This window comes from Oncorhynchus mykiss, chromosome 30 (genome assembly GCF_013265735.2).
Source record: "Oncorhynchus mykiss isolate Arlee chromosome 30, USDA_OmykA_1.1, whole genome shotgun sequence".
NCBI classification, from domain to species: domain Eukaryota; kingdom Metazoa; phylum Chordata; class Actinopteri; order Salmoniformes; family Salmonidae; genus Oncorhynchus; species Oncorhynchus mykiss.
Genome location: NC_050570.1, coordinates 44,257,974 through 44,270,853, shown reverse-complemented (window position 1 = coordinate 44,270,853; position 12,880 = coordinate 44,257,974). Strand labels below are relative to the sequence as shown.

General features: G+C 44.2%; 1 protein-coding gene across 1 annotated transcript; it reads right to left on the bottom strand.

The window, feature by feature from the left end:
- Nucleotides 1-1,647: 1,647 nt before the first annotated feature.
- On the bottom strand, nucleotides 1,648-9,709 carry LOC110521884 (SAGA-associated factor 29). The gene is made up of 11 exons (XM_036969469.1): nucleotides 9,682-9,709; nucleotides 5,994-6,091; nucleotides 5,139-5,212; nucleotides 4,717-4,792; nucleotides 4,253-4,325; nucleotides 3,835-3,899; nucleotides 3,610-3,739; nucleotides 2,770-2,916; nucleotides 2,583-2,618; nucleotides 2,269-2,431; nucleotides 1,648-1,995 (listed from the first exon to the last, which is right to left on the bottom strand). The coding sequence occupies exons 3-11, from the start codon at nucleotides 5,202-5,204 to the stop codon at nucleotides 1,879-1,881; spliced, it is 873 nt and encodes a 290-aa protein (XP_036825364.1). The 5' UTR covers nucleotides 5,205-5,212; nucleotides 5,994-6,091; nucleotides 9,682-9,709; the 3' UTR covers nucleotides 1,648-1,878.
- Between the last annotated feature and the right edge of the window lie 3,171 nt (nucleotides 9,710-12,880).

The following is a 12,880-nucleotide window of genomic DNA, read 5'->3' as shown; positions in this document are numbered from 1 at the left end:
TTCCGGATTTGACCTTATTAATGACCTAAGGCTCGTATTTCTGTGTGTTATTATGTTATAATTAAGTATAGGATTTGACAGAGCAGTCTGACTGAGCGATGGTAGGCAGCAGAAGGCTCATAAGCATTGATTCAAACAGTACTTTCGTGCGTTTTGCCAGCAGCTCTTCGTTGTGCGTCAAGCATTGCGCTGTTTATGACTTAAAGCCTATCAACTCCCGAGATTAGGCTGGTGTAACCGATGTGAAACGTCTAGCTAGTTAGCGGGGTGCGCGCTGATAGCGTTTCAAACGTCACTCGTTCTTGGAGTAGTTGTTCCCCTTGCTCTGCATGGGTAACGCTGCTTCGAGGGTGGCTGTCGTTGTGTTCCTGGTTCGAGCCCAGCGAGGAGAGGGACGGAAGCTATACTGTTACACTGGCAATACTAAAGTGCCTATAAGAACATACAATAGTCAAAGGTTAATGAAATGCAAATGGTATAGAGATAAATAGTCCTATAATAACTACAACCTAAAACTCCTTACCTGGGAATATTGAAGACTCATGTTAAAAGGAACCACCAGCTTTCATATGTTCTCATGTTCTGAGCAAGGAACTTAAACGTTAGCTTTCTTACATGGCACATATCGCACTTTTACTTTCTTCTCCAACACTTTGTTTTTGCATTATTTAAACCAAATTGAACATGTTTCATTATTTATTTGAGGCTAAATAGATTTTTTTTATGTATTATATTAAGTTAAAATAAGTGTTCATTCAGTATTGTTGTAATTGTCATCATAACAAATAAATAAAATACATTTAAAAACGGCAGATTAATCGGTATCGGCTTTTTTTCATCCTCCAATAATTGGCATCGGCGTTGAAAAATCATAGTCGGTCGACCTCTAGTCCAAACACACCAAGAGAGTCATGAAGAGGGCACGACAAAACCTTTTCCCCCTCGGGAGACTAAAAAGATTTGGCATTGATCCCCAGATCCTCAAGAGTTCTACAGCTGCACCATAGAGAGCATCCTGACCGGTCGCATCACCGCCTGGTATGGCAACTGCTCGGCATCTGACCGTAAGGCGCTACAGAGGGTAGTGCGTATGGCCCAGTACATCACTGGGGCCAAGCTTCTTGCAATCCAGAACCTATATAATAGGCGGTGTCAGAGGAAAGCCCATATAATTGTCAGAGACTCCAGTCACCCAAGTCAGACTATTTTCTCTTCTACCGCACGGCAAGCGGTACCTGAGCGCCAAGTCTAGGACCAAAAGGCTCCTTAACAGCTTCTACCCCCAAGCCATAAGACTGCTGAGCAATTAAGCAAATGGCCAACAGACTATTACATTGACCCCCCCTCCATTTGTTTTGTACACTGCTGCTACTCGCGGTTTATTATCTATGCATAGTCACTTCACCCCTACCTAAATGTACAAATGACCTCTAACCTGTACCCCCGCACACTGACTCGGTATCGGTACCCTCGGTATATAGCCTCGTTATTGTTATGTTATTGTGTTACTTTTTATTATTTTTTACTTTAGTTTATTTGGTAAATATTTTATTAATTCTCCTTGAATTGCACCTTTGGTCAAGGGCTTGTAAATAAGCATTTCGCAGTAAGGTCTACACTTGTATTCGGCGCATGTGACAAGTAAAGTTTCATTTGATGTTATTTTATTTGAAACCCGCCCTCAGTGTGTCCATACGTGTGGTTAAGGTATGGAATCCATTGTTATTCTGGGGAGGGGGGGTGGTTGGAAACACTTGTCTAGGAACACTTGTCTACACAGTGTACTTGTCAAGTCTGACAAAATACAGTATCTTCAGTCACAGTCCCCTTGATTTATCCTGACTCCTCTCTTTCTTCTCCTCTTTATCAGTCTCTTCTTTACTTCTTTTTGTTCTCTTTGCAGGCCACCACGTATCTCTGAGCTACGTTGAGGGGCGGGGAGTAGCCGTCTGCGTACGACGTGTCCTCAAACAGCACTGAGTAGTCGTCCTGGGGCTGAGAGAGCAGAGAGAGCATGGTGGTTTGTGGAGAGAACAGAGTTCACAGATGATTTGGGGTCAGTTTAGCATTTTCCCCAATAATGGTTAAGGTTAGGATTGATGGAGGGGAAGCTGCCAAGCGAGGGGACTGCTTGGATGCAGGGTTTGGTGTACAGTAACATTATCTCTGAACCAGCTTTATGTAGTTTCGTCATCAAACAAAATGTATTCAAATGACGTCAATCAGCCCCCCCCCCCCGCTCCTCTCCTCTGCCTTTCCTTGTCTCACCCGGTGTGGGTGTGTGTGGATGAGGGCTCTGTAGAAGCAGGTGGTCTGGGGGTAGAGGGCCAGCACCAGCTGGTCTTTACTGAACAGGGCCTCCGGGTCCGTCTCTGGGTTGGCCTTCCACTGGGGCAGGGGGATGATACGCCGCCTGCTCAGGGTGTGTCTCCTGGAGTAGGAGGATGGGAGGGGGGGGGGATAAGAAGTAGAGTAGATAATTGTAATTATATCCAAGGTGAGATTTTCAGGGCATAAAATATAATGTACTACAAGACAAAATAGTAGGAAAAGAAATATAGAAAATGAAGACATTGACTTACTCTTTTCCTTCCTCATCAATGTCATCCACTTCGTACCTGAAGGATAGAGCAAAAGAATACAACTCAAAACAGTCTGTGTTGTAGCTGATTGGCTAAAAGTGTTAAAGGCTGTAGTTGATTGGTAACAGTGGTACATGGCTGTACTTGATTGGCTAAAAGTGGCTGTAGCTGATTTGCTGATAGTTACTTGTTGGTGGAGTGGCTGTAGCTGACCACCTCAGCCAGGATCCACTGTTCGTCTCCGTCCACGGCCTTGACCCGCGCTGCCACCTTGTCCCCTTGCTTGGCCACGTAGTCACTGTTGGCTGGCATCGCCCCACACAGGGGAGGAGGACTGGAGGAGAGGGGGATACAGGGAAGGATGGAGGGTTTTAGGGTTGAGGGAGTAATATAGTAATGGAGGACAGAAAAAAGGGGCAGGTGGAAAAGAAATGGGGGGGGGGGTACTGAACTTGAAATGTACACAACAAGAACACAGATTTTGGCCTCCCGAGTGGCACAGTGGTCTAAGGCACTGCATCGCAGTGCTAGCTGTGCCACTAGAGAGTCTGGGTTTGAGTCCAGGCTCTGTCGCAGCTGGCCGCGACCGTGAGGCCCATGGGGCGTTGCACAATTGGCCCAGCGTCGTCCAGCTTAGGGTGGGGTTGGCCGCCAGGGATATCCTTGTCTCATCGCCCACTAGCAACTCCTGTGGCAGGCCGGGCGCAGTGCACGCCGACACGGTCGCCAGGTGTACAGTGTTTCCTCCGACACATTGGTGCGGCTGACTTCCGGGTTGGATGGGCATTGTGTCAAGAAGCAGTGCAGCTTGTTTTGGGTTGTGTTTCGGAGGACGCATGGATCTCGACCTTTGCCTCTCCCGAGTCTGTACGGGAGTTGCAGCGATGAGACAAAACTGTAACTACTACCAATTGGATACTACGAAATACGGGGGGGGAAATAAAAATAAATACATTTTTGTTTCCCGTTGTAAAATGTTGTGCACTACTATACTGAGCTCAGGAGAGACTGAATCATCAGACCCTACCTGTCTCCTGGCTTGCCAATCCACAGCGGGAGCGTCATGGCTGACTGTTGGAGCAGTGTCATCAGCACCCCCCTCCGCATGGTCTTCCTGGGGGGGTCATTGTCACTGTTCACCCCTGCCATCTTAGCCGCTGGGGGAGAGGAGAGAGAGAGGAAAGAGTGAGGCATGGGCTGCATCTCAATGGTTAACAGTGGCTTATTCTCGTCTCCTTCCTTCCATTCTTACCTATTCGCCTCTCCTCCAATAAGGATTTGATCTCTGCAATTTTGTCGAGAGCATGACGAAGAATACTGTGGGAGAGAAAGAGTGGCGCCCGACTTATTTCTTTGGAATTAAGCTGTACTTACGTACTCCACATGGTGGTGATGATTTCTGAACGCAAAAACACATCCAATCACTGAACTACCACAGTTGGATAGGTGAAAGGAAACATTACATTAAATGGCTTACACCAAACCTACCATATCAGATCAGTGGACACTTCAAGGGTCCATAGGGCAAGGGGCATAGGGATATCAGTGTAGGCTACCCTGATGCTTCGACAGACAAGCTGTCTTCGTTGGTTATTAGGTTATTAAATTATTGCATCTGAGCTCCTAGAGTGTGCGGCTCTCCTTTTCTTTTTCAAGTGTAGGCTACCGACCTGCACTCTGCCTCAGCGTCTGCTCTGGCTGTGGTGTAGAGTCCCCTCAGCTTAGTCCGGTAGTAAGGGGAGGCTGGGGGAGGGAGAAACAAGAATAACACCTTATTACACTGTGTGTGTGTGTGTGTGTGTGTGTGTGTGTGTGTGTGTATCCTTATGGGGATCTAAAAGCCCCAAAGTCCCCACAAGGATAGTAATATTTTGATCTTAGGGTTTAGGGTTACAATTCGGATAAGAAGTTAGTGGTAAGGTTTAGGGTTACAAGTAAGGGTTAGGTTTAGGGGTTAGAGAAAATAGGATTTTGAATGGAAATTAATTTTAGGTCCCCATGAGGATAGAAGAACTGGCTTAGCCTGACAATACATAAATAGAAACGGTGTGTAACAGTAATATAAAGAGTTTTAAAACAGTGTTGCAGTGTGGATGGACAAAGGGGAATGTGGGGAGGCGAGGAAGAGGCTCACTCTTGTTCTCAGTCTGCATCCTCTCATGTGTTTTCTGGATGTTGAGCAGGTTGTGTTCACTGCGCGACCGCTCCTCCTGAAAAAGAGAAGGAAAGGGATTAATATTACAATGTGGTTGATGCAATATATCAACAAGAATAACATGCAATGTGCACACAAAATGTATTACAGTGATTGATGTTTGGCAATGAGATTTAATTTGATCTCTGAATATCATTCCTATTCTGTATTGCTAGTTATTACACTACTCCCAAATGTGACTTCAATCCCTATGATGGCATGATGGAAAAATATGAGTAATTGGAGTCACATTTGAATATAACCAGCTAGGTAGCTATTCCTCCACTGTGGTACCTGAATCACAGGTCAGCGCTCCTGATGACAACAGCACTTGGGTGTAAAAACCATTGGTTGAGACTTACCTGCGTCTGCTTGATGAGTTGATGGAGCTCTGTTAAAAGCTCTGCGATTTTGGTGTCCGCCGACATGATGTTGCCTGTGGTAATGAGATGTTCAAAATGCATTCATCAAATTAGGTCAAATTTAGAGTACAGTGTAACATCCCATCTTTGCATTGAAGTAGGTTTTCCGATCCATATCTTGCGTTGGCTCCAAGGTGTCTTAAAGGTCCAATGTTGCCATTTTTCTCTCAATATCAAATAACTTCTGGGTAACCTTACTGTGACTGTTTTCAATTGAAATGGTCAACAAGAAACAAAAATAGCTTCTTAGCAAATAGCAATTTCTCAAGCAAGAATTTTGTTAGGACTGTCTGGGAGTGGTCTATGCGGGGCGGGGAAAATGGATAACTTTCTGTTATTGGCAGAGAGGTTTGGAACTCACTCGCTTACTGAAGGGAATCGATTAATCTGGCCTGTGTTCACATTCAAAAGTGATTGCTTTTGATACAAAGGTTGTATGTTACTGGATGATGTACCATGTTGACAACACGACCGCGCAGTGTAGATTACTGTTCAATTTGAGAAAGGTGCTCCTCCCTCACCACTTTTTCCATTCACATCACGGGCCATAGACCAGTGCCCCACAGCTCAGCATAATCTAATACCGCCCATAAACTAATTTACCACCTGGTGGATGTAAGATGGAGCTGGAGCAGAAGGCAGACGTTTTACGTGCCCCCAACCGATTGTGTTTTTTTGTTTATTTATCTGCGTTGTTTGTAACTTATTATTTTAACCCATTTTGTACATAATGTTGCCGCTACCGTCTCATACGACCGAAAATAACTTCTAGACATCAGAACTGTGATTACTCACCACGGACTAGCAGAATCCTGTTTCTTCTTTCACGACTCTGACGAGCCCGAGACGGAGGATATACGGCTCCCTCGGGAACAGGCCCCGACCCCCGTGATCTGCATGAAGAGGAGGCGGAGAAAGAGAGGCTGGAGAGCAGGCTGCCTTCTGAGAAGTCGGAGGCGATCGAATAAACCCCCACTTCCCTCAATTCTGCTAGCAAACATGCAATCTTTGGACAATAAGAAGATTAAACTACCAACGAGACATTAAAAACTGTAACATCTTATGCTTCACAGAGTCGTGGCTGAACGACGACAAACTCAACATACAGCTGGTTGGTTATACGATGTACCGGCAGGATAGAACAGTGGCGTCTGGTTAGACAAGGGCCGGCGGACTATGTATTTTTGTAAATAAAAGCAACAGCTGGTGCACTATATCAAAGGAAGTCTCGAGCTATTGCTCGCCTGGGGTTGAGTATATCATGATAAACTGTAGACCCCACTACCTACCGAGAGAGTTCTCATCTGTATTCTTCGTAGCTGTTTACATACCACCTCAGTCAGAGGTTGGCACTAAGATAGCATAGAATGAGCTGTATTCCTCCATAAGAAAACAAGAAAACTCTCACACTGAGGTGGCGCTCCTAGTAGCCAGGGTACTTTAATGCAGGGAAACTTAATCAGTTTTACCAAATTCCTATCAGCATGTTAAATGTGCAACCAGAGGGTAAAGAACTCTGGGCCACCTTTACTCCACACACAGAGATGCATACAAAGCTCTCCTTTGCCCGCCATTTGGCAAATCTGACCATAATTCCATCCTCCTGATTCCTGCTTACAAGCAAAAATTAAAGCAGGAAGCGCCAGTGATTAGATCAATAAAAAAAGTTGTCAGATGAAGCAGATGCTAAACTACAGGACTGTTTTGCTAGCACAGACTGGAATATGTTATGGGATTCCTCCAATGGCATTGAGGAGTACACCACATCTGTCATTGGCTTCATAAATAAGTGCATCGATGACGTTGTCCCCACAGTGACTTACGTACATACCCCAACCAGAAGCCATGGATGACAGGCAGAATCTGTTACTGAGCTAAACGCTACAGCTGCCGCTTTCAAGAAGCGGGACTGTAACCCGGAGACTTATAAGAAATCCAGCTATGCCCTCCGACGAATCATCAAACAGACAAAGCATCAATACATGACAAAGATCGAGTCATACTACACCAGCTTTGACGCTCGTTGGATGCTGTAGGGCTTGCTAACCATTACAGACCAGAAAGGGAAGCTGCCCAGTGACACGAGCCTACCAGACGAGCTAAACTACTTCTATGCTCGCTTCGAGGAAAATAACACTGAAACATGCATGAGAGCACCAGTTGTACCGGAAGACTGTGTGATAACGCTCTCTGCAGCTGATGTGAGTAAGACCTTTAAACAGGTTAACATTCACAAGGCCGCAGAGCCAGAAGGATTACCAGGACGTGTACTGCGAGCATGCTCTGACCAACTGGCAAGTCTCTTCACTGATATTTTCAACCTCTCCCTTGTCCGAGTCTGTAATACCAACATGTTTTAAGCAGACCAACATAGTGCCTGTGCCCAAGAACATTAAGGTAACCTGCCTAAATGACTACCGACTCGTAGCACTCACGTCTGTAGCCATGAAGTGCTTTGAAAGGCTGGTCATGGCTCACATCAACACCATCATCCCAGAAACCCTTGACCCACTCCAATTTGCATACCGCCCCCACAGGTCCACAGATTATGCAATCTCTATTTCACTCCACACTGCCCTTTCCCACCTGGACAAAAGGAACACCGATGTGAGAATGCTATTCATTGACTACAGCTCAGCATTCAACACCATAGTGCCTTCAAAGCTCATCAGTAAGCTAAGGACCCTGGGACTAAATGCCTCCCTCTGCAACTGGATCCTGGACTTCCTGATGGGTACCCAACAACACATCCGCCACACTGATCCTCAACACAGGGGCCCCTCAAGGGTGCATGCTCAGCCCCCTCCTGTACTCCCTGTTCAATCATGACTGCACGGCCAGGCACGACTCCAACACCATCATTACATTTGCAGATGACACAACAGTGGTAGGCCTGATCACCGACAACAAGAGGACGGCCTACAAGGAGTAGGTCAGAGACTTGGCCGTGTGGTGCCAGGACAACAACCTCTCCTTCAACGTGATCAAGACAAAGGAGATGATTGTGGACTATAGAAAAAAGAGGACCGAGCACGGCCCCATTTTCATCGAAGAGGCTGCAGTGTAGCAGGTTGAGAGCTTCAAGTTCCTTGGTGTCCACATCACCAACAAACTAACATGGTCCAAGGACACCAAGCCAGTCATGAAGCGGGCATGACAAAAACATATTCCCCCTCAGTAGACTGAAAAGATTTGGCATGGGTCCTCAGATCCTCAAAAGGTTCTACAGCTGCACCATCGAGAGCATCCGGGCTGGTTGCATCACTGCCTGGTATGGCAACTGCTCGGCCTCCGACCGCAAGGCACTACAGAGGGTAGCGCAAACGGCCCAGTACATCACTGTGGCCAAGCTTCCTGCCATTCAGGACCTCTATACCAGGCAGTGTCAGAGGTAGGCCCTAAAAATTGTCAAAGACTCCAGCCACCCTAGACTGTTCTCTCTGCTACTGCAGAGCAAGCGGTACCAGAGTGCCAAGTCTAGGTCACATGAGGCTTCTAAACAGCTATTACCCCAAGCCATAAGACTCCTGAACATCTAATCAAATGGCTACCCAGACTATTTGCATTGCCCCCCTCCACATCACTGCCACTCTCTGTTGTCATCTATGCATAGTCACTTACATAGCTCTACCTGCATGTACATACTACCTCAACTAACCGGCACCCCTCCCTGTATATATTGTTAATTTTTACTGCTGTTCTGTAATTATCTCTTATTCTCATCCATATTTTGGGGGGAAACTGCAATGCTGGGCCTCGTAAATAATCATTTCACTGTATATTTGGCACATCCCACCAAAACAGGCTGACATTTCTTGGTGGTCTTTTTAAAATTGAATGTTTAACTCGGCAAGTCAGTTGAGAACAAATTTACAATTACGGCCTACACCGGCCAACGCTAGGCTAATTGTGTTACTCCCTTTGGGACTCCCAATCATTGCCAGTTGTGATACAGCCTGGATCTTTTAAAAGAGCTCTTACACCAAAGGCATGATCCTTTTCACAATATTATTCCAACTACATAGTGTGGGTATATATATACAAAACTCAGGAAAATAACGTTGACTGCAATGGGCCTTTAATCTAACCATAATTGCGTTCTGACCCCAGTGCAGCTCAATGTAAACAAGCGCAACGTTAGAATCTTCTGGCTAACAGTAAGGTTAGCTGTATTGTTCGCAACTTATGTCACATTTACTTTGTACTGGCAAGTTGTCTGCAATAGTTAGCTAACGTGGTCAGAACAAACATATTGTAGGAAACTAGCCAGCTAAAATTAGAAAATTTAGCAAGCCAACTAATGTTCGCAAGCTAGCTTAGCTGGCTAAATAGCTAGCTAGCTTCTATGACTCCTTAAACGTGATCTTTCCTTTTATCAACCACCAAGCGCAGTTTATTTTGTGGAGTAAAGTTACATGTTGGTAAGTAGTCGTAAATTGTTTTACAAAATGTTTAGAACTATACATTCAGACTATCTCCCTACCTTTGGTAGTTTGTGAGCTTTCATTCGTTTCAAGGCCTACTACGGACTGGCAGCGAGGACAAACAGCACTACCCCCAAACGTTTGTCTTACGGGTCTTTCAATATTGCATCTCGGCCACAGACTGTATAAGAAATAAGGCATCTCTCTACCATATAGGTGATCTAATGTAAAAATATATATATATAATAATAATCACACGTAAATATAATTGTTGTTTGAATTCGTTTAGCTAATATTTACAACCCATGGAATGTAAGTGGTGAAGTAAATTATATTTTCCAAACATCTCTCCTCAATGTTTACATATTGAAACATACAGACAATTCCTTTCAGACATGATCTTGTAAACACATTCAATTGCACTGTAATGTTTGTGTAAAATGTTCAGTCAGCAGAATTCTGCGAGGGGGCGGAGGGAGGTTTGGCCTCTGGAAACAAACCACATAAACAGCAAAACAATCACTAAGAACAAAACTTAATAGAGTACTAATTTGAATGTAAAGCTAGGTAGACCGTGCCTTAATGTAAAGCCATATATTATACCTGTTTGATATTACTAGTTGGGTGTGTGTGGAGGGAAGCACAAAGGGTGGTGAGGTGGAGATACTGAAAAGTTCATATTCAACACTGACATGGAGAAAATAAGGTCATAAAATGGACCATAGACAAACACAGATAAGTGTTGGCTTATCTGCCATGCTTCAAAACATTCTGGGGCGCTCCGTGCTGTTTATAAATGTCTGTGTGAGTCTTTGTGTGTTTGTTGAGAGCAGCTTAGTCACAGCTCATATGGTAAGCTCATATTTCAGCAAATATTTATTTAACAGAGTGCCCACATGACTGAGAGATGCTAAGAAAGCGTGGAAGGACGAGTCACAGAAAGAGTAAGGGGAGAAGGAGAAAAACAGTGAAAGAAAGAACAGGACTGTTGATAGATAACTGAGAGACTGCCGTTGAAAGGAAAACAGCACATGTAAGAAATATGAATAGTGGGAGTGAAAGAGAGATAGATAAAGAAGAGAGAATGGGACAAAGAGAGAGTGACGCTTAAACATGTCGCCCCGGTTTATGGCCAGTACAGTACTGTTTATGACTGTTTATGGAGGCAGCGAGAGAAGTAAAATATGCCAAGAACTCTGTGGCTGTGTCAAACCTGTGTCAACCCTTCCTTGCTCAAAAACAATTAGGTCATATCCAAAAGGAATGGTTTGTGGAATATTCAATGGAGGCTTTAAGAGAAGAAGCTACTTTGAGAGGTTTTACTCATATCTCCTGGTTCACGGCCTGTAATTTATACGACGGCGTCTGATCAGGAGTAGATTCATGTGAGGGAAGGGTCCTTCCTCTTCGTTCTCACAGATATAGACAGTCGTGTCACAGATACAGTACCTTGTCATGACTACAGTCTGAATCATTCTATCAACGGTATATACAGTTGAAGTCGAAAGTTTACATACACTTAAGATGGAGCCATTTAAAACTTGTTTTTCAACCACTGCACAAATGTCTGGTTAACAAACTATAGTTTTGGAAAGTCGTTTGGGACATCTACTTTGTGCATGACACAAGTAATTTGTCCAACAATTGTTTACAGATTATTTTACTTATAATTCACTGTATCACAATTCCAGTGGGTCAGAAGTTGACATACACTAAGTTGACTGTGCCTTTAAAACAGCTTGGAAAATTCCAGAAAAAGATGTCATGGCTTTAGAAGCTTCTGATAGGCTAATTGACATCATTTGAGTCAATTGTACCTGTGGATGTATTTCAAGGCCTACCTTCAAACTCAGTGCCTCTTTGCTTGACATCATTGGAAAATCAAAAGAAATCAGCCAAGACCTCAGAAAGAAAATTGTAGACCACAAGTCTGGTTCATCCCTGGGAGCAATTTCCAAACGCCTGAAGGTACCACGTTCATCTGTACAAACAAAGGTTTGCAAGTATAAACACCATGGGACCACGCAGCCGTCATACTGCTCAAGAAGGAGACGCCTTCTGTCATCTAGAGATGAACATACTTTGGTGCAAAATGTCCAAATCAATCCCAGAACGACAGCAAAGGATGCTGGAGGAAAGAGGTACAAAAGTATCTATATCCACAGTAAAACGAGTCCTATATCGACATAACCTGAAAGGCCGCTCAGCAAGGAAGAAGCCACTGCTCCAAAACTGCCATAAAAAAGCCAGACTATGGTTTCAACTGCACATGGGGACTACTTTTTGGAGAAAAATCCTCTGGTCTGATAAAACAAAAATAGAACTGTTTGGCCATAATGACCATCGTTATGTTTATAGGAAAAGGGGGGAGGCTTGCAAGCCGGAGAACACCATCCCAACTGTGAAGCACGGGGGTGGCAGCATCATGTTATGGGGTGGCTTTGCTGCAGGAGGGACTGGTGCACTATACAAAATAGATGGCATCATGAGGACGGAAAATGATGTGGATATATTGAAGCAACATTTCAAGACATCAGTCAGGAAGTTCAATCTTGGTTGCAAATGGGTCTTCCAAATGGACAATGACCCCAAGCATACTTCCAAAGTTCTGGCAAAATGGCTTAAGGACAACAAATTGAAGGTATTGGAGTGGCCATCACAAAGCCCTGAGCTCAATCCTATAGAAAATGTGTGGGCAGAACTGAAAAAGCGTGTGCGAGCAGGGACGCCTACAAACCTGACTCCGTTACACCAGCTCTGTCAGGAGGAATGGGCCAACATTCACCCAACTTATTGTGGGAAGCTTGTGGAAGGCTACCCAAAACATTATACCCAAGTTAAACAATTTAAAGCTAATGCTACCAAATACTAATTGAGTGTATGTAAACTTCTGACCCACTGGGAATGTGATGAAAGAAATAAAAGCTGAAATAAATCATTCTCTCTACTATTATTCTGACATGTCACATTCTTAAAATAAAGTGGTGATCCTAACTGACCTAAGACAGGGAATTTTTACTATGATTAAATGTCAGGAATTGTGAAAAACTTGTAAAAATGTATTTGGCTAAGGTGTATGTAAACTTCCGACTTCAACTGTACCTGCAGTGCCTTGCAAAAGTATTCATCCCCCTAGGCGTGTTTCCTAATTTGTTGCATTACAATCTGTCATGTAAATGGATTTTTATTTGGATTTCATGTAATGGACCTACACAAAATAGTCGAAAATTGTTGAACTGAAATGAAAACGATAACTTG